Below are 25,897 nucleotides of genomic sequence, written 5' to 3'. Positions count from 1 at the left end.
GACAGAGTAGATGAAGATTTAATTATTCATTATATTATAAATATATAAGCATGCCCTTACCTCAATTGTTCCTGTCTCTTCTCCACCTCATTGGCATAGGAGCTCTCCGAATCGATGAGTTTCTTGGCGAGCAGCTCGCACTGATCCACTCGATCGGCGCCGACCTCAACGCGATGCTTCAGATCATCGAATTTGTTTTGCAGCAACTGCAAATGCTCAAAGTCCTGTCCATAGTCCTCCGATGACGCTGTCTGCTCCTGTTCTCTAATCCATTGTTCGACTTCGTCCGATTCGAGGAAGTACTCGTGCTTCGAGAGGCTTTCCATGAGGCGCATTTGTCGCTGCGAGGCCAACTTGTGCAGCGATTTGAGCATCTTCTCGATGAGCTGCTGTTTGGCGGCCAGAACTTTGCTGTCGGGATGCTGGGCAGCAACCATGGCGGCGCAAGTGTGTCCCATTTCAGTGACAATGCTCGAATATGTGTCCAACTCCAGCTCGATGGTCTTGTGTTTGGTCAGCAACTTGGCAGCCGAATCGCGATCGCGACCATATTCAGTCGATCGCAGGGCATTGTTGCGTTCACCCAACCAGGACTCAATCTCGCCGGCATCGAACAGATATTGCTGTGCCTTCAGTGACATTTCAAGCTTGCGCGTGCGCTCGCCACAGTGCAGCTCAAGATCCTGCCATGCCAGCTCCAGTTGCTCGCACAGCGCCTCCACGTTCTTGCTCTCGGGATGCTGTTGGGCCACCAACGATTGTCCGCCCTGCAGCGCTTTGTTGATCATCGGCTGATGACCCTTGATCTCGGCCTCGAGTTTCTTGTGTTTCTTGAACAGCGATTGGGCTTGATGCAGATTCTGGCCGAGCTCATTGGACTTTGCCGCCGGCAGATGATCATTGATCCATTGGAATTCTGCATCCAGTTCGAATACAAACTTATGGAAATTCAAACTCTCTTCGAGTTTGTCGCGACGCATTTGGGTTGGATCGCGCAGATCCTTGAAACGTTGCTGCAGCTCCTTGGTCTCATCCTCAATGTTCTTGGCGTTGAAGTGACCCTCGTGGGCCATATCATCGCCCGTCGACACCAATTCCGCTACCTTCTGATCCCAAATGGTTATTTCCGATTCGAGCAGTTGCTGTTTGTTGATCAGATCCTTGCAGCTGCGCAAATCGTTGCCGACATCCTTGCTCTTGAGTGCCGAATCCAGTTCGTTCACCTTCTTCTTGGCATCCTCAATGGCGCGGTTGTGTTCGCGTTGCGATGCAGCCTGCTCAAGTTTGCGTCCCTTGTCCTCCGACAGGGTGAGCAATTCCTTCCACTTTCGGTTCAAATCGGCCACAAGCGACTCCACCTCGGGCACACGATTCTCGGCCTGAATCAGCGCTTCGCCATCCTTGTTCACATTGCGCAATTGTCCCTCGTTTGCGCGCAGCTCACGCTCGAAGGCCTTGTGCTTCTGGAGCTTGCGCGGCAGATTGCTCAGATCGCGATAGCTTTCGTCGCCAGCGATTCTGGTTTTGTCATTCAGCCAGGCCTTCAGATCATCGGCCTCGGCGGCAAACTTGTGATAGTCCTTGGAGGCCTGCAGCAGACGCTTGCGCTCGAAAGCACGATCCTTGACAGCCTTACGCTTGCCCAGCACCTGTTTGCGACGCTCGCCAATGCTGGAAGCGGATGCAGATTTCAAACAGTTAGGTTAACATGTAGTCCAGGCTACTTTGTAGCTACTTACTATTTGGCATCGTAGTGATCATTGGCAATGAGCTTGTCCGCATTGTCCGAGAAGCCCTTGAGGATCTTGTCCTGTGCCATGAGGCTCTTCTCAAAGTCCAGATGACGCTTAAGTATGGCCTCCACCTCATCCAGCGAGGACTGTAAGCAAAGGATTGTTAAATAAAGAAGCTTCTTCTACTGGTCAACTGTTCACTTACGCCAAGATTGTTGTACTCGAGGAAGGCCTCGTGACTCTTGGTGGTGGCATCGATTTTGTCTGCTTCGCGATTGAACATTTGCAGTTCGACGCACTGCAGCAGCCACTTTTGTTTCTCGCTCCAGCCGCGATGGATGGCATCCTGTTCGGCCTTGAGTCGCCCAATTAGCTGCACCGTTTCGGCCATGTTGGGTTTGCCGTCGGAGAGCTGTTTGCCCAGCTGGATAACCTCAACGAATTCGTTGTCATGCGCCTTGATATCATCGCCCAGATCATTGTGTTTCTTGAGCAGATTATTGGCCGTTTCCACATCGCGTGCCGACTCATCGGCATTCAGCTGATCCTTGACCGAATCAATCCAGGCGAGCAGCGTCTTGGCGCTGTTATTGAAGATCTGTTGGCCCACCTCGCTCTCGATACGAGCACGTAGCTCACTGCCACGTAGCTGCACCTGTTGCCACATATCCTGCACCTCCTGTTGCTGAGCATTGACATTGTCCCGCTCTGCGGGATAAGCGTTCTTCACAGAGTTGCCCAAATAGGTGACACGATTCACCTTCTCCTCGACTGGGGCCAGTTCGCGTTCCAGATTCTGATGGCGTCGCTGTAGCGCCTGAACTGTCTTCAGATCGGGCGTAATGACAGCGGTGTCCAATTGAAGCATCTTCTCGCTCATCCAGACCTTGGCCTCGTCGCAGGTGCGATTGAAGAGCTCCACACTGGACGCACCCTCCAGACTCTTCTCACGCTGTGCCTTCGCATTGTTCAAGCGCTGCCAGATTTGATGGATTTGACGCTGACGCGCAATGATTTTGTCCAGCTGCGAGTGACCCTGTTGACGGAAGGTGTCAACGGCGCCATCGATCTCCTCGACACGCTTCGAGGCGGCCGACAGATCAGTGATGAATTTCTCAAACTTGCGCTTGGCATTGTCGACACCGTCGCCATCATCTGTCTTGATCATGCGCTCCTTCTCCTTCATCCATTTCTCGAAGTCATCGCATTCGCGATAGAAGCCAAACAGATGGATCGAATCCTCGAGTAGGGCATGACGCTTCTGTGCCATCTCCTGCAGTTCATCGTATGTGGCATTGATGCGTTGCTGACGCTTCTCCACGCTGTCGGCGTTCTCGTTGATGCTCTGGTTGGAGGTGCGACGCTGCACGAGTGGCTTGGGATCCACACTGACCGGGCGAATGCGCTTGACGGGCACCACTTGTCGCACCAATATGGTCTTCTTCACCTTCTGCAAACTCTTGACCTTCTCTGCCTTGGGCACAATGCAGGCGACGGGACGTGCTTCGATTTCGCGCACATAGTTGGCGGGCACGAAACCCTCATGGCCATTATCCTTGCGCACACACCACCAGTCATCGTTGGTCTTCGATTTGAGCAGCATCACTTCGCCCTTTTCCATTTTCATGCCCTGACCCTCGAAGGGGAAGAGGGAGCGCACATGGGGCAGCATTTTCGTTTCGGTTACCTTCTTGTGCTCTAGCTTCTCGACCCACTCATCCTCCCACACCTCCTTGGGCACCAGACGCGTCTCATTCACCCACTCTTCCTGCTCCAACTCTGGTAATTCGGGCTCAGCGGCCGTCAACTCCAGCGTGCAAATGCCCGCCTTAATCAGCTTGTCGGCCTGCTGGTTTAGATTGAGTATGTCACCGGAATAGGCATTCAGCTCACCCTGCAGATCACGATGACGCTGGAGCAGCGCCTGTGCCGAGGGCTCATCGTTGCCATAGTCGCGGGAATTGACTAAGGCCATTTTCTCATTCAGCCAGGACTCGGCCTCGTTGGCATCCGTGTAGAACTGATACGCTTCGGCGGCATCTTCCAGCTGGCGGCGTCGCAACTCCACTAGCGATTCCAGGGCCTGCCAATGCTCTGCGAGGGAATCAATGCGACTCTTTATCTCGCTGGCACGCGGATGGTGTTCACCAATCAAACGTTTGCCAGCCTCCGACATCTGGGAGGATTTCGGTTTGCGCGACTTGATCTCATCCTCCAGCGCTTTATGCTTCTGCTGCAGCGAGAGCACTGCACGCAAATCCTTCGCCGTAATGCCCGTTTTGCAGATGCGCTGCTTGTCCACCAGCCAGCTCTCTTCGTTATCGTAATCCTCCATGAAATGATGGAAATTCCGGGCTTCCTCCAGACGTGCACGACGCTGTGCGGAGAGCTTCAAGAGTTCGGCATATGCCTGCTCCAGCTGGCCGAGTCGTTGGGCCAGCACAGCGGCATCTTTATGCTCGGAATTCTTGTAAGGCTGCGCCTGGCGATTGAAGCGCTTGAGCGTCTCACCGTACGAGTTCACTTGCAACTCCTGCAGCGAGTGCGCCTGCAACAGCTCCTCAACACCCAGTAGATGCGGGCCCACATCCTCGGAGGCGAACTGTTGCTGCAGTTCACGCACCGATTCCGTTGTGCTGGCAATTTCACGCAACAGATTCATCAGTGTGCTCATCTGGGAGAGATTGAGTCGCTGATTCTCGAGCAGCTCGAGCAATTTGCGCCACTTCTCCATGACCTCCTGTTCGCGTCGCTTCACCCGCTCCTTGCCATGATAGTTCTCGCGCTCCAATTCATTGGCCATGGCTGTCAGATCATTGAAGCGTTCCACACGCGCCAATATATCCGCCGAGATGGCTTCGTGCTTTTTTAGTGTGGCATCCACTTGACGCAAATAGCGCGGATCGGAGAGCACTTGAATCATCTCCTTTAGATAGCCCTCGCGCAGCACAGATTTCTTTTCGAATTTATAGTTGAGCTGCTCGAGTTTCTCCTGGCGCAGCAGCTCGTCACGCAAGGCGACTTCGCGTTTGTGCTCCGCATACTCGAGTATCTGCCAGGCCTTCTCGATGTCATTAACCAGCTGACCATCCTGGGGATTATACGACGGCTGATTCAGTGCCTTGAGCAGTGTATTTATCGTAAAGTACAAAGCCTCAATTTCGCTGCGCTCCTTATATCTGCATAAGAGAAAACATTTTAACTTAGTTCATTGTAAATACATCTCTTTTGATTGATTTTCAACTTACTTGGGTGGTTTTTCAATGGTGCGATACTCCTTGAAGGCCAACAATTCATGCTGTATGCCCTCGAGTGAGTTGGGCAAATCGCGCTGATTCAGCTCCGTCGTTTTTTGCCTTATCCAACTGAGCAGATTTGTGGTTAGGCGCTCGTAGTGCATCTTCTTGCGATCGGCATCCATAAGCTGGCCCACAATCTGTATAAACAACAAAAAAAAACAGAAGAAAGAAAAAAAGGGAAGAGCTGCAGTTAGACAACTTTCTAAGGCCCAACCCGATCGATCGGGTTCAAATCGGGTGTGCGAAGTAGAGCGTTAACTAGATTGGGGCGTTCGTTACGCTGCAACAGCTTCAGGGCAGAGAGCAGCAACCATGCAATGCCCCCGACCCTGACTGACTGACTGACTGTCACCCAAGACTGTCACCCCGCACCCAATTCCAAGGTGTGTTACACTCACATTGGCGATACGCTTGCCACTCTTCTGTTCATTCTTCATGCGAGCAAACGTGTGATAATATGATGCCACATAGGTCAAGATCGATTTCTCATCCGGTCGCACCGAATCGATATCCTCCGCATCGAGCAGACTGTAACAAAAACAATTTGGTTAACTATCTAAACAGATGTACGGCTTAGAGCAAAGAAAGACATTTACAGACATACCCATAGGTAACGCCCATTTACAGATATATATATATATATATATATATATATATATCTATAACTGTAAATATCTATTTACCTTGGTATGCCCAATTCGTTGGCTGCCGTATCGAATGCATGATTCAAATTATCCAAATTGGAATTCTTTGAATTGACAATGGTGCTATATTCGAACAGATCGGGTCGGTGCGAATGGATGAGTGCATTGAAACCCAAACCGGAACGCCATGATGATGTAAAGTCCGTTATATTAACGCCCGGATAACCATGCGTCTTACGCTGACACCACAACAATAGCGCATCTTTGGCTGAACGTTTCTCACTGGATTCGTTTTCCTCATCCTAAATTCCAGTAGAGTTAAATTTTAATAAATCGTTTCTTATTCGAAGCAGTTTAACTTACAACATCGATGACGATTTCCTGAATTTGAAATCGCAAAATGATGGTCCAGATGAGACCCAAAATCAATCTGGGATTGCCATCGACAATGTCCTCAGCACCAATGGACTCCAAGCGTACCTGGTGGTTGGGAAAGAAATTAAATACAAGTGCTTAACAATGCTAGACTTGGTAGGGGGGAGGGGCGGGGGAAGGTCTGAGGGTCTCACTGCACCGTTTCGCTAAGCTGCACCGTTTCGAATTACACTTTTTACAACTGAACCAACCAAACAGAACTTGAGCTGCTGTTGCTGCTGTTTCTGCTATGGGGCCACCAAACAAGTCACGCATTATCAGAGCGAATGTCTCGCTAGGTGTTTGACCCCCTGCTGCGTGTGTGTGAGTGTGTTGCTTTGTCTCTTCGTCTCAGGTTCATTTGAATTTATAGTAGGTCACGGCGTGAACAGGTAGGCACAGTTAAAATGGAAATAGGCGAAGAAAGCATAAGTTACCAGACTTGATCTTTATCGCATACACAAAACTGAGCTTCTTAGTCTGTTTAAAAAGTTGATTAATGACTCAAGTTGAAGAAAGAATTTATGTCGAGCGATGTTGATCGATTGTGCGCTCTATTGGCTAAGATCCTTAACTAAATGCTTGATCAGCTAAATGTTTTTCTCTTTTCTTTGGTTCGCTTTCAAACTTCTTCAGGCCGAAAAACCAATTAAAATGCAATAAATGCCGATGTCACCAAAAAAAAAAAACAAAATAAAAAGCAGCAGTAACCAAAAGACAAGCCCAAAAACCAAAAGCAACAAACGCAACAACTTTCACTGCGAGTGCAGAGTGTCGTCGTTGTTGTTGTTATTATTGTTGTAATTGTTGTTGCTATTGCAATTCGTACAAATTACATGCATTTAACGCCATTATTTCTAATTAGATTAGGTTTAAAGAAAAACAAACACACACAAAATTGTAGTAGAAGCTAGACCACAAGCGAAACTATGTCGCACGCTAAGCTGAAAGTGAGAAAGATACACAGAGACTTGGGCGACGTGAGAGAGAGAGAGAGAGACAGAGGGGAAGATCATATCTTTGAGGGGGGTTTTATCTGTAGATTCCATTAAGCTGCTCGCACACACACAATTAAATTAAATTCAAGCAAAGAAAGTGCACAAAAATTAAAATGTGCCGACACGAAGAGCAAAGAGAAAAAAAAAAACTAAATAATAACTAAATAAAAAGTGAACAAAAATGAACAAATATGCATTAGAAAGTATGCAAATATTTAAAGCATATGTAATTAAATATATGTTGCATGCACACTTATATATATATATGTGTGTGTGTGTTATGTAGCATTTGGCAGATGCAGTCTTGCATCCAAAGTGTCAATTTGTATGTAGACACGGCTTATAACTCTCCTTCGTTTTTTTTTAACTCATGTGGCAAACAAAGCACGCAAACGGGCTACGCGCAGCTGCTTCAAGACTTGCACTTTCTACAAATGCGTAGGCCTAAGCAAACTCTCTCTCTCTCTCCCTCTTTCTCTCTCTCGCTCGATAAGTGTCTCTCTGTTGCACTTATGTTTACCTTGGTGTGCAAGAATGCCAGACTCTTGTTGACATTTTCGATTTTGTGTACACGCATCCGTCCGCTGTTCGGCTTGCCCAGTTTCTCCGACGATATAATCTCGAGCAGCTTGAGCAGCTTGATGCCATCGGCTAGATCTGTGAATAGGTCTTCGACCTCCATTTTGGCCTGCAAGTGGCCAGACAGAATATGATAGAGAATCGAGATTTAATATCTACATAGATATTTAGATACTTTACCTTGATCAGAAACGAATTCATCCATTTTGTAAAGGTCTTCTTTTGGATGTGTAGACGCTCCTCCTGCAGCGTCTTGATGCGCTCATTCTCGAATTTGATAATGCCATCGCGTTGCGTCATTGCCGTATGGTTGCCGCGGGTGGAGGACGATGATGACTGCTGCGTTGAGTAGCCACCGGGCTCATATTGTGATGCTACAAGAAACAGAAAGAAAAAATACACCAACAATGGATTAGCAAAAGCTTGACAAAGCCGTAAAAGTGCTAAACGTTTAGCATTTTGTTTTGATTTCAACGACCCCCAATCGTTAAAGAGGGTGCTCTACCAAAAGAAAAAAGATATTCAAGTCAACGGGTTTTTTCCCCTATTGGCTGTTTGTTGGCCTTTTTAACACGATAAGAGCAGTAATTTTTCTTTTTCTTGTGTGTATTTTATTTTGCCACTTATCGCAAGTCAAAGTAATTAATGTGAATTATATGGAGGTCTACATGTATATACGTTCACATGTTCAATATTTATTTTAAGCAGGTAATGCCCTTGTTGACAATACTAAACGATAACCAAGCAATGCTTATAATAAAAATCATTTATATATATGAGATTCAATACATTCTATTTACTTGCTACTTTTACAGCAAAAACTGAACGAGTTGAGTTCTACTTTTACTAAGGATAGCTTCACTTATTTATAATGTTTATCACTAAAAGTGAACACATAGAGATGATCTAATTCATGTCCCCAAAATAATAATAATAACTTTTATTGTTTGAGCTTTTTTTTACCTTGTCTACCAGTCATGGTTAATTTCAAGCAAGCCTTGTCATAATTATTTGAGCTATTAGTCAGTGGCTATATTTTGGTGATGTGATACAGTCAGTCAGTCAGTCAGTAGTACTGTAGATTAAGACGAAAACCAACGACGATACCAACTTGCCGACAAGCACATAAACTAAACATTCCGGTCTATTCCGTAATATGGGCGCGTTATCAGCAATTAATATATACCAAATGGGTTCACCAAAACTTTTTTCTTCTGCTTGACAATTTGTACGGATTACGTAATATTTAACCGATACCAAAAATAAAAAAACAACATTATGAAATATCGTATAACGCTGATTTGTAGGATGGCACTTCTAGAATATTTACTGTACATAATACATTATTTTGACAGCTACTATTTGGGGAAATTGTATTTTTGGGGCTTATCGTGTCAGAGATAATGGAGAACAGGAGGGGGGGTGGGGGGTGGATGTCGCTTATGTTGTGTAATTAGAGTAAGTTCAAGTTCAACCTACCCAAAGACTGACGTTCAAACGATATATATCGCTTATACTCATGGCGCGAAAAATTTGAACGCAATATACTGTTATATTCCATGGTTAGGATTTGAACTGGAATTCAAAATCAAAATCAAAAACACACACGGTACACTGTAAAAAAGTTGACCGCCAATTGCAGCCAAAGTAAAAAAAACAAAGTCTATTCTATGGAACGGTACACTTTGAGTTCGTCTTAGTTTCTCGATAATTTCCCTTTTCGATGGGATGGACGCAGTTGCTCGCACTGCCCGCGCCGTTGGGACACTGGCGGATGCGGCGCTGCTGGTCTTTTTTTTTTTGCTGGGCGTAAGAGAGCTTTTTTCCGTGTATTTATCAGATAGCGAGCAAAATTGAAATATTTTGTTAAAGCTATGCGAGCGGCTAAGAAAATCGAAAAAAAGACAGAAAAAAAACGAAAGTGGCAAAAACAAATTCTTGTTAAGTTTCTGGCCTTTTTTGTGTATGGTGAATTCCTCGTTTTTTCCTTATCATTTGACTGTTGTACTAAAAGCTTAAAACTGATAACGCAAAAATGTGTAACGAATGCCGCTTGAGGGGACCGGGGGTGATCGTCTTATTTTATCGATCGAATCGATATAACTCTCACATACCTTGCACATATGTCAGTCTATAGATTATGTTGGTGATTTTTGCAAAAAAAAATAAACTAAAGTTATTTATAGGTAGATTTGCAATTAATACGAAAAGTACTTCAACAATAATAATCATAAATTCATTTACCAAAAATTGAATTGGAGTTGACAAATGATGATGATCTCATAAGTACAACACATATTTCTTAATTGCCCTTAATCTTTGGAACGCCTATGTTTTTTTATCTTGAACCATTCTTGTCTCATTGTGCTTGAGCTCTTGCTGAGGTCATCCAAAAGGCGTTCGAAGGCAGCAGTTAGTGCAAACAAAACACTTTTGCACTTTGTAGATAATAGATAGTAGGGCATTTAAAGTGAAAATCAATTAAGAACTAAAATGAGGTGAAAATCAAACAATAACAAATAGCAGCGTGACAATAAACTTTACCATATGCCGATAACAGGTGCGACGTAAACTTTGTTATCTCTAGAATGCGACTTCCAAACAAACATATATAGACCATACATATATATATATATGAATTATGTATGAAATAAGGTACACATATAGCACAAACTGAGGCATAACTTTAGGCATTAACAGGAAAAGCCATTAAAGCAAAGTGCAGACGACGACATGCCACATTTCATTCCCAAACATCTAAGCAAAATGTTTTCTCCCCTGCAGAGTTGAAAGAAAATCTGAGCTGGCTGAACTGCGAGTTACCCCTCAACAATGGGCGTTTTAAGAATTCTGAAAGAGGAGCATTATTAGCTGAAATTTAAGACTCCCACTTCCTGGGCAAAGGGCATATGCAGGGCATTCAAACACCTCCCAGCTGCAAAATGCTGTAAAATGTTTCGACTATTTTTAGTGGCAAAGCGTTAAAAGGCAGCAGCCGCAGCAGCAGCAGCAGCAGCACTGAAGAACTGGCCATAAAACATGAAAGTCGAAACACAACACACTCAGGCAACTGTGTACACATATACGTATTGAGAGCGAGAAGAGAGAAAGAGAAGAGAGCATCCTGTTTACAGGCACACCAAAAATAAACACAACACACTGCGCAGGCGCACAAGGATTGTCGGGCAAAACGGGGGAGTGATGGAGGGAGGGGGATAAGGGGCACATGCGGCACACACATGTGTGTGTTGTGTGTCGTCGTCGACAGCTGAGCAACATTTGAGCGGAGATGGATATTTGAAAAATTTGTGTATATCGTTGTATTTATAAACAGTCTTCCCCATTGAGTTTTCAAGTTCTTCGTGACCATAAGAAGTTGTGTCTCGTGTGTGTAAATATATCTATATATATATGTATATATAGGAAAGTTGTCTGTTCGCTGATTAGGTGTACAATAACCTCGAAAAACGGAGATTTGCATAAATCAATAAACATTATGCATAAGCCAATTTTCTTTCCAGTATATTTTTTTTATTAGGCAAAAATGCAAAATATTTACATGCGCGGAACTTTTATTTAATCATTCGAATTTAATTATTGCCTTGCGATCGCTAAAGATAACAAATTTATTTGATGGTCATTTCGTTTTATCAGTCTGCAATAATTTCTTGTTCACTCTCCCTCTTCTCAGTCTCTGGCTCCCTCTCTCGTTCAATCTCCATAGTAGCTTGGCAGTTCTAGCATTAAGACCTGTAGCACAGCGATTTATACAATCTTTTTTGGGCTTTTTTGTGTTCTTTCCAAAATTCGTGCATAAAATTACCTCATCACTTGCCGAAAATTAAAATTCAGTTTTGGCTTCAATGACAAAAACAAAAATGAACAACAACAACAACAATAACGACAACAAATTCAAAGTCAGTTTCAGTCAGTCAAACACAATAACAATGTTATAAATTCTTTTGTTTGTGCCTGGCATGCTAAACAATTTCCAAAACAAAAAGAGAAAACCTCATTGAAAAAGTGGGCGAGAGTTTTATTTATTTTTATTTTCGGTCCTCTCAGCTTGTGGCTTGTGTAAACCTTGAATTTATTGGGAACTTTTATCTAACTGACAGCACTCCTAACGGTTATTTCGTTTTTCTATTTATAAGTGCCAATATACTTATAAATAACTAAAGAAAATCCATTTATATATCAACGAAAATTAGTTATCATTTAAAAAGAGTTATGGCAGTGGAAAGTGTGAAACCGAATCCCCAAAATAAAACAAGTATTATATTCTAGATGCCAAATGAAAAACGGTTGTCTATTGGCAGCTACAAAGTCATAACTGTATTTTTTGGGAGATTTTCATGAGAATTAAAACGTTAGCTTTTTTTTAATAGAATTGGATAACAATGAAAAAATTCATATTTATTGGCATTTTTAATGTGTTGTGCATGTGTCGCTGAAAACTCATTTATTTCCATAAAATCCCCGGCAAAATCACACGCCTCACTTCCCGCAACCAAACTTCGCTTGCCAGCTGCAACAGTCAAATTGTTGAAGCGCTTTAAAAAAATTATTACCAAATATTTTGGCTCATTATTATTAAGACACATTGGCAAAAATCTTTTAGTGTGTGTGTGTGTGTGTGGCTTGTGTTCATTTTTATGTCGGCTTTGCTTTATTGTTATGCGCTGCCCCAAAAGTTATTTGCGAAAATTAGTCAATAGGCGTCATCGCCCCCCAAGCCACTCTTTGCCTTTATTGCCATTACTTATGCTTTTTAAAATGGCTTTTTTTTCTCTGCTTCTTCTTTATCTATGTCTGTTTGGCATTTGTTACGCCCCCCTGGGGCGTTACACCCGCGCCGTGAACATGCTCACAAAACATAAGACAAGACAAGACCAAGACGAAGACCAAGACAAACTCCAATCCATGACATCATTCCCAGCTGCGCATTTCTATCCAAGTATCTAGCAAATACGAATACGAATGCGAATACGATGAATACATCGCTGATACAGGCTACGAATTGAATTCTTTGTGGTTGCTTTGGTTTTCTGCGCATGCGCTACTGTATTTATTTATTACTATTTTTTTTTTATTCGATTTTTTGGTGTTTATTTTTACAATAAATCCATAAACAAAATTAAAAGGGTATAATGATGTTGTGTAAAAGTATGTAACCGACAGAGGGAAGCATTTCCGATATATATTCAAATACTTGATCAGCAGCAAACGCCGAGTCAATTCAACCCAGTGCAAATGTATGGACAAGTCGAGCCTAGGATCATGAGACTTCAAATTTAGAGTATAAGCTGTCATATACCACATAAATATTCCCGATCACCATCTGTCTGTATCTATCATCAACCTATCACAGAGAATATAAGTACTCATTTACCACATGCAAATCAAGCTTATTTTATTCATTTTATCGATAACTACAACCACTTTGCGTATATCGATACAAATCGATTTCCGACAAAAGACAATTCTAAATAAATGATAAATATAAATATTATTGATCAACTATAAAAATCATTTGCATTTGACACAAACTAAGATCTACAACCCTACTACGTATTTAACAGCTGAGTTTAGGGTATCTACAAGTCGAGCTCTCTATCTCTCTTTCTCTCTCGTGTGACATGTGCTCATTTGGCATGCAAATGGAATTTGAGTGGGCGCCGCATCAGTGAGCTTGACAGTGAAATTTTCAATTGTTGTTGGCCACATTCAAACGGTTTTTCCCAATCACAATCACGATCAACAAATCAATTACAGCCTTTGCTGGGAAAATGCTTTGCCCAAATGATCAGCTTGAATGGAGTTGGCGAGTTTGGCGAAATATTCAAATGATGACATCATAAAGTTCTGCAAATTTCTAAAGAACCATTCGAGGGTTTTTATGCTTGATCCACGCTTTTTAGCTATTTATTTAGCTTGTGCCATTTAACAGCGGGCGGTCGCCATTATAAATAAGATAGCCAAAAATTCAACGGGTTCAACAAACAATGGAATTTCACTCAGCACAGTTTTTTGCTTGTGGCACAATAAAGATCAATTAAAAGTGAAATTTCCTATTCATATTTATTTATTTTTATGAATAATAAACTGATTTCATAGAGGCGTATCTAGGCTTTTTTCTATTTTTATTATTTTTTTTATTAATTTTAATCAGTCTAAAAATGCCATGGGCGAGAAGAGACTGCTGTAGATTCATTAATTATGTGCCAAATAGTTAAGCAGCACGCGTTTTAAGCTCATCTTTTTTTAATGGATGTGTAATTAAGATTCGTTATGCCGGATATAGGCCCATTAATCTGTTCGCTTCTTGCAACCGATGAGACTTATTACGTGGCAAGCAGAAGGTGTGAGAATCTCAACGGGTTTACAGTTGATTGATTTCCTCTTAACGGCTGTAATTAGTAACTGCTGGGTAAGTGACAGAGAAACAATTAGCAATGCCTAGCGAATCGAATAAAATCTATCTCTATAATTATTGTACATCGTTTAATTAAGTTAGTATTACAATTAAAGCGAAACAAACACAAGCGGTGTTAATTTTAAACTTAATTGTAGACTACAGCTTAAAAGAAAACTCTCTTAAAAGACCTCAACTCAATATCTCGATTTATTCCTTTAAAAAATCAGTCTTATTCTTGATTAGATTTACCAACAATCAGTTAGATAAACAAATGTCATGCAAGTCTCAATCAATTGACCCAGTTCTTTAGACCAATCGAATTTGGTCGTAATCAAGTTTTAAATAACACTCATATAAACCAATCACTGTGACACTTTTAAGATATCATTTATTGAATATCATAAAATATATACACTGCTGACAAAATTTAACACATTTTCAAAATAAATGGCTTTTTGATCATGGTTTGTCTTATAATTAAGAATATCTTTCCTGTACAAATTCGTCGATTATTGTTCTTTTGACGTGCAATTCAATTTCTTCGTAGCGCTTTGAATCATAGCTGAGAGTATAGCTTATAAAATCAGCATTCAATTAATAAATAATAATTAATTAATATTATCGACTTTGAAACTTTCTTCAAATAGACGTCGACTAATATTCGAACTTCTAAAGGGCATTTTAAAGGTAAGAAAACTAAAGCACATTGATGAATGATTGAGTGAAAACTAAGAATATCGCTAATGAAACCCGCTGTAACCCGCAATTAATAATTACTTAATTAATGGTATCGATTTGTCATCTTTTGATTAACAATTAATGCCTAATTAATATTATCGATTTCTAATCTCTAAAGTAAAAGAGAACTTTTGAACATTGTTTAAAAAGGCGTCTATTGATGTTCTGTGCTTCTAAATGGGCATCTTAAGTGCGACCTACTTCTGTTACATATCTTTTGAGAAATCACAGCCAGAGACGCTGACTATTTTTGGTGTGATCTGTTATTAATAAGCATTGTCTCAGCCACCATTTCCTTCTTAGCAATGCGGGGTAAGCCGGCTTTGGTTAATCAAGCATCGAGCTACAAATGATTTGCATATGCCGCTCAAAACACACGTGTAAGCCCAAAAATGGGAACCGAGTGTGAGTCACATGAGCCATAACAAAAACAAAAATAACAACAATAACAACACACACATAGCACATAAGTGTGTACTAATGACAAATAAAGAGTCACAGCATAAATATTTGCTCAACTCTATAACAACCTTAACGCAATGAATATTTCCGTTGAGTTTTTCACAGGAAGTTGCCAAAGCAAATGTGTTATCGTTGAAAAAGAAACAAACTGAGAAACTTTGAAGAACTTGACGAGCTTTTAAGGTTCTTTCCTATCAGTGTGGCAGTTTGGAAGTTTGAAGGGGAAGCGGCCCTAGCAACCCCTTTAGTTGTTAATTAAAATGTAGCACGACAATCTGAAAACGACAGACGATCTCAAAGTCGATCTACAAGCGGCAAACTGAACAATTCAATTCCATTTTGACAGCTCTATGCTTCAAAATAAATATATGAGGCATTCGTTGCTTGTATCTTGAAGATGTGTGTGCATGTGTGTATGTGTGTGTGTGTGTGTGTGTAATAGGGCAAGAGTCTTTTCGAAAGCACTTTCGATGTGTCATTGAAATTTTTAATTGGCTAAGCCCGGCGGAAGAGACTCAGACAACTGTCAACTGTGGCATACTTCATGGGACCACTTTAAACATTTACTCAAATATAAATAATAATATTGTTTGTCATTCAACTTTTTAAAGTTAAACAATAACATTTTAATTGCCTCGTTTATAGAAAAGCCATTAATAAATTTAAATCGATAGTATTTCAAGTAATACATTTTGTTTTTTAATGAACAGCCTTGTAGCCCATCAGCGAAGAACTGAAAATTGTTAACACAACATGTGATAAGCCCTTAAAGCACAAGTTATGCTTTTTAAATGAATTTCAAACGATTTGAATGTGTTTTTGATGAGACACGAACTCTGATATGGGTTTGTTATTACAGACCTACCCAAAAACAAAACAAAAAGTAATAACAAGAAATGAAAAACAAAAATTGTAAACTGGCAATTGCATTTTGAACTCAAAAGCACGTTGCGCAAACCACATTAACAAAAAAAAAAAAATAACGTTTAATATTACATGACAAAATTCATTTTTGATGACGTTATAATATAACAACAAATTGAACAACAGGGATAAAAATGAGTTGCTTTTCAAGAATTCCTCCAAAGTGGATTTGTGCATAAATTATAAACGGGTCGATTTCTGATGGGGAGAGAGACATAGACAGATAGAGGTAGATAGATAGAGAGCGCAGTTAGACAGTAGCTTTTAAAGTTGATACGTACAATAAAAACTGTGTTTACTATGCTAAGTTAAATTATCAGTTGAATCTCTTAAATCTTTTGTGCTCATTTCATTATCTTAAGCTGCTTAGCTAATTCTTGGGTGCTTATATTCTTGCCTTCAAGTTTGCACTGTCAAAAGTGTGATTTTTTTTAGTTTTTAATTTTTTTTGGGGATCTTGCGATGTGTTCTCAGGTGGCCAATGCAAAATCGTGTTTCACGTTTCGGCGGCAAATGCAAATTGACAGAGTGCTGCCTCAAACTGTCTTAATACTCCGTTGATAAAGATACGACGCCGTCATATTAAAAATCGACAAAAATAAATAAGCCAAATAAACCGACAAAATGTAGTTATATAAATATATATATATATATATATATATATATATATATATATATGTGTGAGTGTTACTTCACGCTATAATGCTAAACAGACGCAACAGTTTTACGAATAAAACCGGTAAAGAATATTTTCGAAGCTTCACAACGCCTTTTCAATTCTACCAAAGGGGCACGAGTTTTGTCTCCCTCTCTCTTTCTTTCACTCATTCATCTCTCTCCCTCTCTCGGTCTCTTTCTGGCTGCCCAGCTGGCAATTACTGTCTGATGTCAGCGTTTAAGCAAATATTTGGCTTTTTAACCGTGTAATTATACCCTTTAGCCTAGCATGGCGCGCATGTCAAACGGTTTGTAACGCTTTGAGGCACATGTCAGCTAATCCAAAAATGGTCTTCATTTTATCATAATTATACAAGTATTATTAAAAATGTGCTTTAATGATTGTTCTCAAGATGCGTGTATTGTATACACCAAAAACATAATTGCTTGTTGCTGTGTGGCTTCTATTTATAATTTAACCTCATCATAAACATAAGAATCAAATAATAATTGTGGAGCTTGTCAAGCAATAAAAATGATTTTAATCCAAAGAATTTTAACATAATAGTTAATAAGGTGTAAAAGATTGTAATTTATGAAAAAATATATGCTTACATAACTTGGAAATATATAATTAAATACTCGAGTTAAAGCAAAAGATAAGCATAAAATTTAAATCACGTATGCCCCCAATAACAATAATAATAAATCAAAATCAATTAACACAGTTGTCTGATCGAACTTTACAGAAAACAAACTGCATTTAAAAGTTATTTCTACACTAAAATTAACTAAACAAACAGTTAACCACACAATACTTGCAATAATTGTGCAAACACTTAATGTTTTCAGTGTAGAAAAGTTTCGGCCTTCAAAACAAATATATGTATATTTTATGTCTCATTTAATATTTAAGCCAGTCAGTCAATGGCTTAAACAACAAATACTAATGGGCTATTTATAATTTAATGCAACAGAAATACACATGTGTTTGTTTGTATGCATTGTTGTTGCTGTTATTTGTTGTTGTTTTATAGGCAACTCTGAAAACGAGTACTGAAACTCAAAATACAAGGTTAGGAATTTATTCTCAAATGCTGAGCGCTCATTGAATGCAAATGCAAAACATTTGTTTAATGTCGAGTTTAATGTATTCACGTAAATTGTTGTCATGAGTCTTTAGACTTTATTCCACATCATCATCATCAACTCAGCGAGATAGAGAGAGAGAGAGAGAGAGAGAGAGATCGAGTGAGAGATCGAGTGAGAGAGAGGAAGCTTAATCGGAGCTTAGGAGAGAGCGCTTGTTCCCAGCTAATTAATCACGACAACAGACAGACAGTTAGCTCTCACCCATGACTAGTTGTGAATCGAATCTTGACTCATGACTCAGACAAACTAAAACTTGTCTCTCTGACATCATGGCCTGTAAGTTCTGCATAGATTGTTGTGCAGTTTTTTATCGCAACTGCGATCGTTTATTGGGTCTGACAACTACACTATCTGCATTAGATAATAGGTTAGAATTTTTTTATTGCACTGATTAGAGTTGGACAAAGAGAACTCAAGTCATAAATTGCTTTAGCAAAGTCACCTTTTCCGTTTGAGCGATAAATGATAACAGTTAAAAGAAAATTGCATGGACATGCTTTTTATATATACATGGCACATTGTTGACCAGCTCGCATATGTATATATATTTATATATATATCTATACATGGGTAAGAAGTGGAACGAGCTTAAAACATGGGCCAGAATGTACGCCCAAGAATGCCATTTACATATATATATATATATATATATACAAATTGAAAGAAGAGCAAGGCAGGCCAAGTCGCCCCTCAGGGACTTCTAACTTGGGGCTTGGCTTTTGGGTCGTCTTTGTCTGCTTCACATTTCACAGCTGAGCTGATCTGAGCTTGAAGCAAAAGTCAAGAATTTTTGGCATTTCTGTTTTGTTCTTGGTGTTACGCTTTTTGATTTCGATCGATGTTGAGGGCACTCTATATATATTTATATAATATACATATAAATGTATACATTACGAGGAAAGCAAGTATGCAAAAAGGGGGCCAAGCATTTGCGAGTAGCGCACAACTGCGCATTGCTCATCTCTTCCACACAGATATATATATATATATATTAACTAAAGCTAAACAGGAAGCTAACGTTTATGATAAGTCATCGTCATTATTATAGAGGTATCTCATACAATCCATGATCAACTGTTAAGCATAATATATTAATTAGTTGGCATCACTTGGCTATATTAACTGTTATTGCGTTTAGTGCTAAGGGCATCAACGTTTCGGTCAAAAGAACCGTTTGTAGTTGGTAGCTGCTGTTGCATTAAAATCAATGCCCTCGTCATAAAAAGGGGAGGGGTTGGTTGGGGGCATATCATCAACACCTTCCTGGGCACAGCTGCACAAACACAAAAGCCGTCAACAGTAGTCGAAGGCAAGCAAAAGCAGCGGCATTTTTACGGCTTCATCTTTATTCTTTTTGTCTTTTAGACAAACAGCTAAACGAACACAAAAAAAAAAAACAAGAAAAACAAAGATAGAAAAAAAATGAGGCATATATATCGTACTAGGAAAATAATTACAGAGAGTACGAAATTCTAGCAGTGCGCCGTGTAAAGCGGAAATAAAGTGCGCGAAATGTAATTAATTGCCCGAGGCGACTAAGAGTTGAGAGCTGAGATCCCCAGGCGGTCCAAGCGGCGTATGCTTAATGTGAAAAATCTTTGTCCGGCTTTGCGTCGGCGCACAAATGTGGCAATAAGTGCTTTGCCTCCAACTCTCACGATGTGCTACGTTGGACAACAGCTCAGGGCTCAGGTCTTGATTTCTATGTTTGTTGACTTTTTGCAACTAATAAGCTAAATATTTTGATTGGACTCTCGGTCGTTGCTGCAACAAATCAACTGCTGTTGAGCAGCAACAACAACAGAAGCAAGAGCAACATCAATATACGAAGGCATCGCAGTTTGTTCGCAGACATTATTAAATTCGTTTGTTGTTTTTTAAGGCAGACCCAGATTGCCAGCAATTTGGCGAACACAAAATTATAAAGCCAGATTCAAGGCCAAATTTCTGATGCGATAAGTTTATTTAATGTATTTCCTTATGATGCCACGCCAACTTCAGCTAGGCGCACAGAGAGAAAGACGCTCTGTGTTGATAAGCTTTAAAGTAAAAATAAGAAAAAAAATCTAAACACTTCCGTTAAACAAAAGAGAAAAATTCATTAGTAAACAAAAAAAAATGCTTGAACTGTGCAGCAGCAATCAAGCTGTGGAATTTGTTTTTAAACGAGAGATTTTATTTTAAATGAGTTTATTATTATATATACACAAGTTGTGTGAAAGTGCCATATGTAGATATCTGCCAAATGTAGTACCTATTGCTACTACGATATTCTATTATCCACTGGTCTGTACTGCTAACAACTAATATCTCATTAATCAATAATCGAATGCTACGTACAAAGGTACCAAATGGTAGATACATACTTCTACCCACTGACAGTTATCAAACAAGATGATATAATTATATTCACATCCAGTTATGGTTGATGTCTGTTGTCCGGATTAATTAGCTTGGAACAAGTGCTCTATGTCAAATTCTGTGAAGATTCCAGTAAGATGTACCTAATTCAGTACCCACTATGCACTACTATGTAACCCTGGTAGATGCCTAATTCGGTAACTGTTGGTGTGCATCCAAATGGTGTGTACCCACTTTGGCATCCATTGCCATTGGCCAACTACTTAATTATCAAAGAGTAGTATGTACCCAATTTGGTACCCAGTGATAGGTACACTAGGTACACTCGCCAAGCCACTTTTAAGTACCGGTTTCGGATGACTCCTTAGCTGGCCAGCTTTCCTTAGGCTAGTTAAAGAAAAGTCTATGGCAGTTTGATTTTTGTTAAAAATATCATCGATTGTATCTATAAAAGGAAATTTAATGGGAAAATATTAAAATCGTTGCCACACACCCTGTAATCACTTCACTTGATTAGCGGAATTCCATAATATGTCAGAAATAAAATGAAAGAAAAAAACTAGACAGCTACATAATAAATAGGTTTAGGTAAAAAAAAGAGCAAATAACAACAAGTTGCTCAAAATTATTTATGGTGCGACTCCAAACTTGAAAGCAAAGACAAAAACTAAAAACTAAAAAAAAAAACAAAAAAAAGTAAAATCAAAAAGCAAAACAAAGCAAAGTCCGAGAGGGGCACAGACAAATGATAGAGGAGAATCAAGTCTCTCTATTTTTTTTAAACGTTTTTGGTGAGAAATTTCACTCAGCCAGCGGAAGGCGAGGCAAGTTTCAAGGTTGCCAGCCGATTTTTCTATGATAATGGAACAGGTGAGCGGCGAGTTTGAACAGATTTTGTATTTCTTTTTAGTTTATTTTTTTCCTCTTTTGATTGTAATTGACTAAGCCACCAAACAGGGAACTATACTCAAACTGAAAAAGGGAAGGAGAATTGGAATTGGATGACAAAATGAGCGTGGAACACACACAATAATAAAAATTGGATGTTGTCCAAAGTGAGGTTGTCCGTAATAATAATTTATAAGTTGTTCAGGGTATAGAAAATTAAAAGACCTATATTAAAAAAGAAAATCAACTAAATAAAGAAAATTGTAAAAACTTTCACTGTAGTTAGTTGATTGTTGCTGAAAATGGAGAACTATACTATTGTGATTACAAATGAATATGGAAATGAATATTAACTTTTAAAACCACTTGTGAATCATATTTAAAAGAAGTGTATCTTGTCTGAAGTTCTCTTTCAAACAGGATTATATCAAAACAGTTACATTTTTGTCAAGCTATATTTAAACAATTTTAACTGTAGAATCTGGACTTCATTCAAATATGGTGGGCTAACTTTTAAGATCTCAAATGAAACATATCATAAATACATGCATAATCTGAAGAATATAATAAAATAACTGTAGATATGAATAACTTGCTAATTTTGTTGAGTGCTTTCAGACTACCCAAAATCCCACACATCGTCATCAGTTTTGAGTGCCAAGCAAACAATAAGACAAAAACTGACCGACCCTTCACATTTCTACAGAGATACAGATACAGATGTAGATATATCTACAGCAAAATCGAGTAAACATAATAAAAACGCAAATATGCAACTGCAATTCCACTGTAAAATCGTGAAAATTGTTTATAGTAAGTCAATGTATATATGTTTATATATATATATAGATGTGTATACATCTGTATACATATCTGTAAAGTGCATTTCCTGTGCACTCTTCAATACAAAACAACAACAAAAATTTGTTTTTTGTGATATGACTTTAGCATATTTTTTGGCTACGTGCATTTACAAGCCGACGACGAAGAAAACAACAAAAAAAAAAGAAAGCAAACCACAAGATGGAAAAACCAGTTTAAGTTAAGCCAGTTGTTGTTGTTGTTGCGGCGATTGTTGCTGCTGTTGCAGTTGCTGTTATTGTTGTTGCAATTGTTGTTTTTGCTGTTGCAGTTGCAGTTGTTGTAGCCTTGAATGTGCATTTATTGTTGCTGCTCTTTGACTGACTCGCTGTTTTTGGCGCGCGCGCAAAAAAAGAAATACAGGCAGAAAAACCGCTGGCAACAGGTAAAGGAAGAAGCAAAGTGAAAACGGCATGACCAGCAAATACCCTGTAAACTGTTGTCAAGCTAAACAGCTAGCTTTGTAAATAATTGAAACTGCAAGTAAAAATTGAATTTCACATTTTTAAATGGGCAACAACTAATTAATAAATATTAATTATGCTTTGTCAGCGAACAGAATTTAATGACCTACTTTTTTAGCGTCTTCTTGGCCAGTCTGCCTTTCACTTGAGTTCGTAGTCGTCATTAAAAATACCTGAATATCTAAGGAACTGTGTGGAAATGGGGAAAATGCCACGGAGACTTGAGTCTGCGGGCGTTTCCCGAAAAAAAGAAACATTTGGCCGCAATTTGCCCGTTAGACAAGTGAAATGAGAATCGCTATCGCTCTCTCTCTCTCACTCTCTCTCTCTCTCTCTGTTAGATTGTTGTATCAGTTTTGCATTTAAGCATGCGGTTGTTTCTAATTACACCTGACACACTTGGCAACCAGCTTCAGCCAATTGGAACTATCTTTGCACTATACACTATAATAAACATATACTAGTGCAGGTGTGTGTGTGTGTGTGTGTGTACATGTATGTTAGTAGAACTCCGACATGCAAATGCACAGCACATTAACATTTATAACTGTCTGTTCAGTTTACATTTATAACTAGAACAGACTGTTAACATTTATAACAGAACACACTGTTAACACTTCATAACTGAATAAACTGTTAAGTTAAGAATATGCTTTTAAAAAGAAAACCCAGCGATAAACAACAGAAACTTGATTTAAAAATCAAATACTAACTATGAACTTCAAAGTGTCATTTTCGCAGATCGCATCATTCTTTTTTTTAAATGAAGTGTGAAGCGTTTCTTATCAATTGTGAGCCAAACAATTTGTTGCAGTCATTCAACGGCGCATGACAAGTAGGTGTACTATATTGAATCAGATGTATATATAGAATAAATATACATATATATAGATAGACATATATATATTAATTATTTATGAAATGCGATTAAATTTTGCTGTTTGCGGACTTTGTTTTATATGAATGATAAGACGGAAACCTGCTCTTCGCATCAATAAATAAAATTAAAAATCATTCAACTGAATTTGTCATGTTCGTGTAACCCCAACACTAGGCTGCTCTACTTATACTATAGAAAATATATATAATTAGAAATACACTTGCCAGATAAGGTTTTTTTTATTGCTGTGTAATATAATCAGATGAAAAATCCATGACAAAAATTTGCTTGACAACTCAAATATTCAGTATTCCAGACAAACTGGAAAGTTTGAATATTTTTAAAATTTTCAGCGCTCAATTGGAGGCGGTTCTCAATTGCTGCGACTAATTCAAAAGGTCTTTTGCCCTTGCACTGGCGGCAATCTTATTCAATTAATTATGCGTATCTAAGTAGAACTGAGTACTTCTACTCTCCCCCCACTCACTCAACCTCCTACTTCCATCACTCCACTTGAGCAATTATCATTAAAACAAAATATTGTTTATCATTATCTTTAAATGAGACCTTGTACTGCCTTTTGTGATGGTTTTTTTTTTTTTTGCTCCGACAAGCGAAATAAAATTCTACAAATATTATTGGTTTGATTGATGGAAAGGCCAAATCAAAAACGTTTGTGATCGATTGATTGACTGTGCAACTGGAAGTCGAATTGGAAATTGAAATTGGAACTGGATTATTTTAGCGGCTGCTGCTGTTCAGCATGCATTGTGAGTGTAAATCGGCTGTATGGAATTATACAAAAAGAGAAAAAACCGAAAACTGATACAAAAACAAAAAAGTACAGCGCACAAATTGCGCAAAATGCTAAAGAATGCGACGCCAACAACAAAATCAACAAGGAGTGCAAGGAGAGCAGCACTATCAACAACAACAACAACAAGCGACAGCAAGCAGCCAGCTGCAGCAGAAACAGAAAAGAACAAAAAGAAAACAAAAGCACAGCAAAAGATTCAAATGGACCAACTTGGTTTGCCAATAGGCATTTTTATTTTTCTTCTTTGAGCACATTGCTCGCTCAACAATTCAAACTTAACGAAATACGAGTAATTGCATTAATTTTATAAGCAATTTTTTGATTTTGAATACACTTATGAACTTGTTAAAATATATGTAAATAAAACAGAATCTTAACATATTCCAATAGTTATTTTAATATATGTTAATAAAAATAGTAAATTTACATATTCCAATAAATAATTAACATTCCCATTCTTATTTCCAGTGTTCATCAGTGGTGTGACAAGCACAGTTATGTTTTGATATGCATACAACTGCATATTGGCATATTCCAATAAGTTTACATTCACATTCTTATTTCCAATGATCGTCAACAGTTTGACAAGCACTGCACGTGATTCAATTGCAATTGCACTCCAGACACAATCTCTCCATCTCCCTCACCGTCGTTGGCCTTAGGCTGCCCCCGTTAAGCGTAATTTAATTTAGCGCAATTGTCTTTATACACATGTGTATGTGTCTGTGTGTGTGTGCGTGTATACATAATGTGTCTGCATGTAAATCTGCCGTTGCTGCACAGCAGTGCCTCTTAAACTGATCGCTGTTAACGGTAATGCTTCCAACGTGTATTCAAATGCACGTATTTCTATGTGTATTTGTGTGTGTGTTTGTCTGTATGTGTGTGTGTGTGTGGCCAACAGGCCCAGGCAAATACAAAATGCCACGCGGAATGCGGTTTAAAAACAAACCAAGCCCAAAGCAAGCAGCAAAAAGCAGGCAGGCAAAAATCAAGCTCGAGCTTCAGACCAAAACGTGCTCTTGGCTACAGACCCTATTTAGCCTAGTTTACAGCTGCGTCGACGTTGAAGCCAGGCTTAATGACCACATAGCTCTCAGTCGCTGCTGCTGCTGCGCACCTGTAAACTGTCTATCTCACTCTTTCTCTCTCTCTCTATTGCATCTAGCTATTGCGCTCATGCTAATAGAAGTGTGACAAACACTGGCAATTTTTATTATGACTGCCAAGCACGCAATCTGCGCCCTTATCAATCAAAAACTGTACAGTTTGAGCAGCTCCCCCTAACTGGAATTGGCGGCGATTATGCAACGAGTTTTTTTTTGTGAATGGGTTTTTATTTTTGTGGCCATAAAAAGCGCAGCTCGATTGTGGCTAGCTTTCAGGTGCGTTGACTGCATGTAAAAGTTATGAGCCAAATTCACTGATCCCTGTAGTAAAAGGGGTATATCTAGTTTTATGTAAAATATTAATTATTTTAACGTTTATTATTTAATTTTGTCTTGCATTTCTTTGCTAAAATTAAAAATTAAAACTATCCCAATTCCATTTCAATAATTCGTTTTTTTTCTTTTTGCCCCAGTAAACAGTGTATTTTACAGTCTGCGT

At 39.3% G+C, this 25,897-nt stretch overlaps 1 protein-coding gene across 4 annotated transcripts in view; it reads right to left on the bottom strand.

The window, feature by feature from the left end:
- The window catches only part of LOC6556804 (spectrin beta chain, non-erythrocytic 1), a 34,624-nt gene that overhangs the window by 8,501 nt on the left and 226 nt on the right, over window positions 1-25,897 (bottom strand). For 3 of the 4 annotated variants that reach the window (XM_032742839.2, XM_032742852.2, XM_032742858.2), the window contains exons 1-9: window positions 7,848-8,028; window positions 7,609-7,776; window positions 6,040-6,156; window positions 5,716-5,978; window positions 5,431-5,560; window positions 4,982-5,169; window positions 1,939-4,912; window positions 1,740-1,879; window positions 61-1,671 (exon numbers count right to left, since the gene is read on the bottom strand). In XM_032742839.2, coding sequence (XP_032598730.1) covers window positions 61-1,671; window positions 1,740-1,879; window positions 1,939-4,912; window positions 4,982-5,169; window positions 5,431-5,560; window positions 5,716-5,978; window positions 6,040-6,156; window positions 7,609-7,776; window positions 7,848-7,967 — 5,711 coding nt within the window. In that variant the 5' untranslated portion in view covers window positions 7,968-8,028. Of the gene's footprint in view, window positions 1-60; window positions 1,672-1,739; window positions 1,880-1,938; window positions 4,913-4,981; window positions 5,170-5,430; window positions 5,561-5,715; window positions 5,979-6,039; window positions 6,157-7,608; window positions 7,777-7,847; window positions 8,042-25,897 lie in introns of those variants that run through there. The other variant, XM_032742845.2, reaches the window with a different exon arrangement.

The sequence above is a fragment of the Drosophila grimshawi genome, unplaced genomic scaffold, assembly GCF_018153295.1.
Source record: "Drosophila grimshawi isolate 15287-2541.00 unplaced genomic scaffold, ASM1815329v1 contig_44, whole genome shotgun sequence".
NCBI lineage: Eukaryota > Metazoa > Arthropoda > Insecta > Diptera > Drosophilidae > Drosophila > Drosophila grimshawi.
Note: the sequence above shows the minus strand (reverse complement) of the source record. Positions and strands in the feature narration are given on the sequence as shown.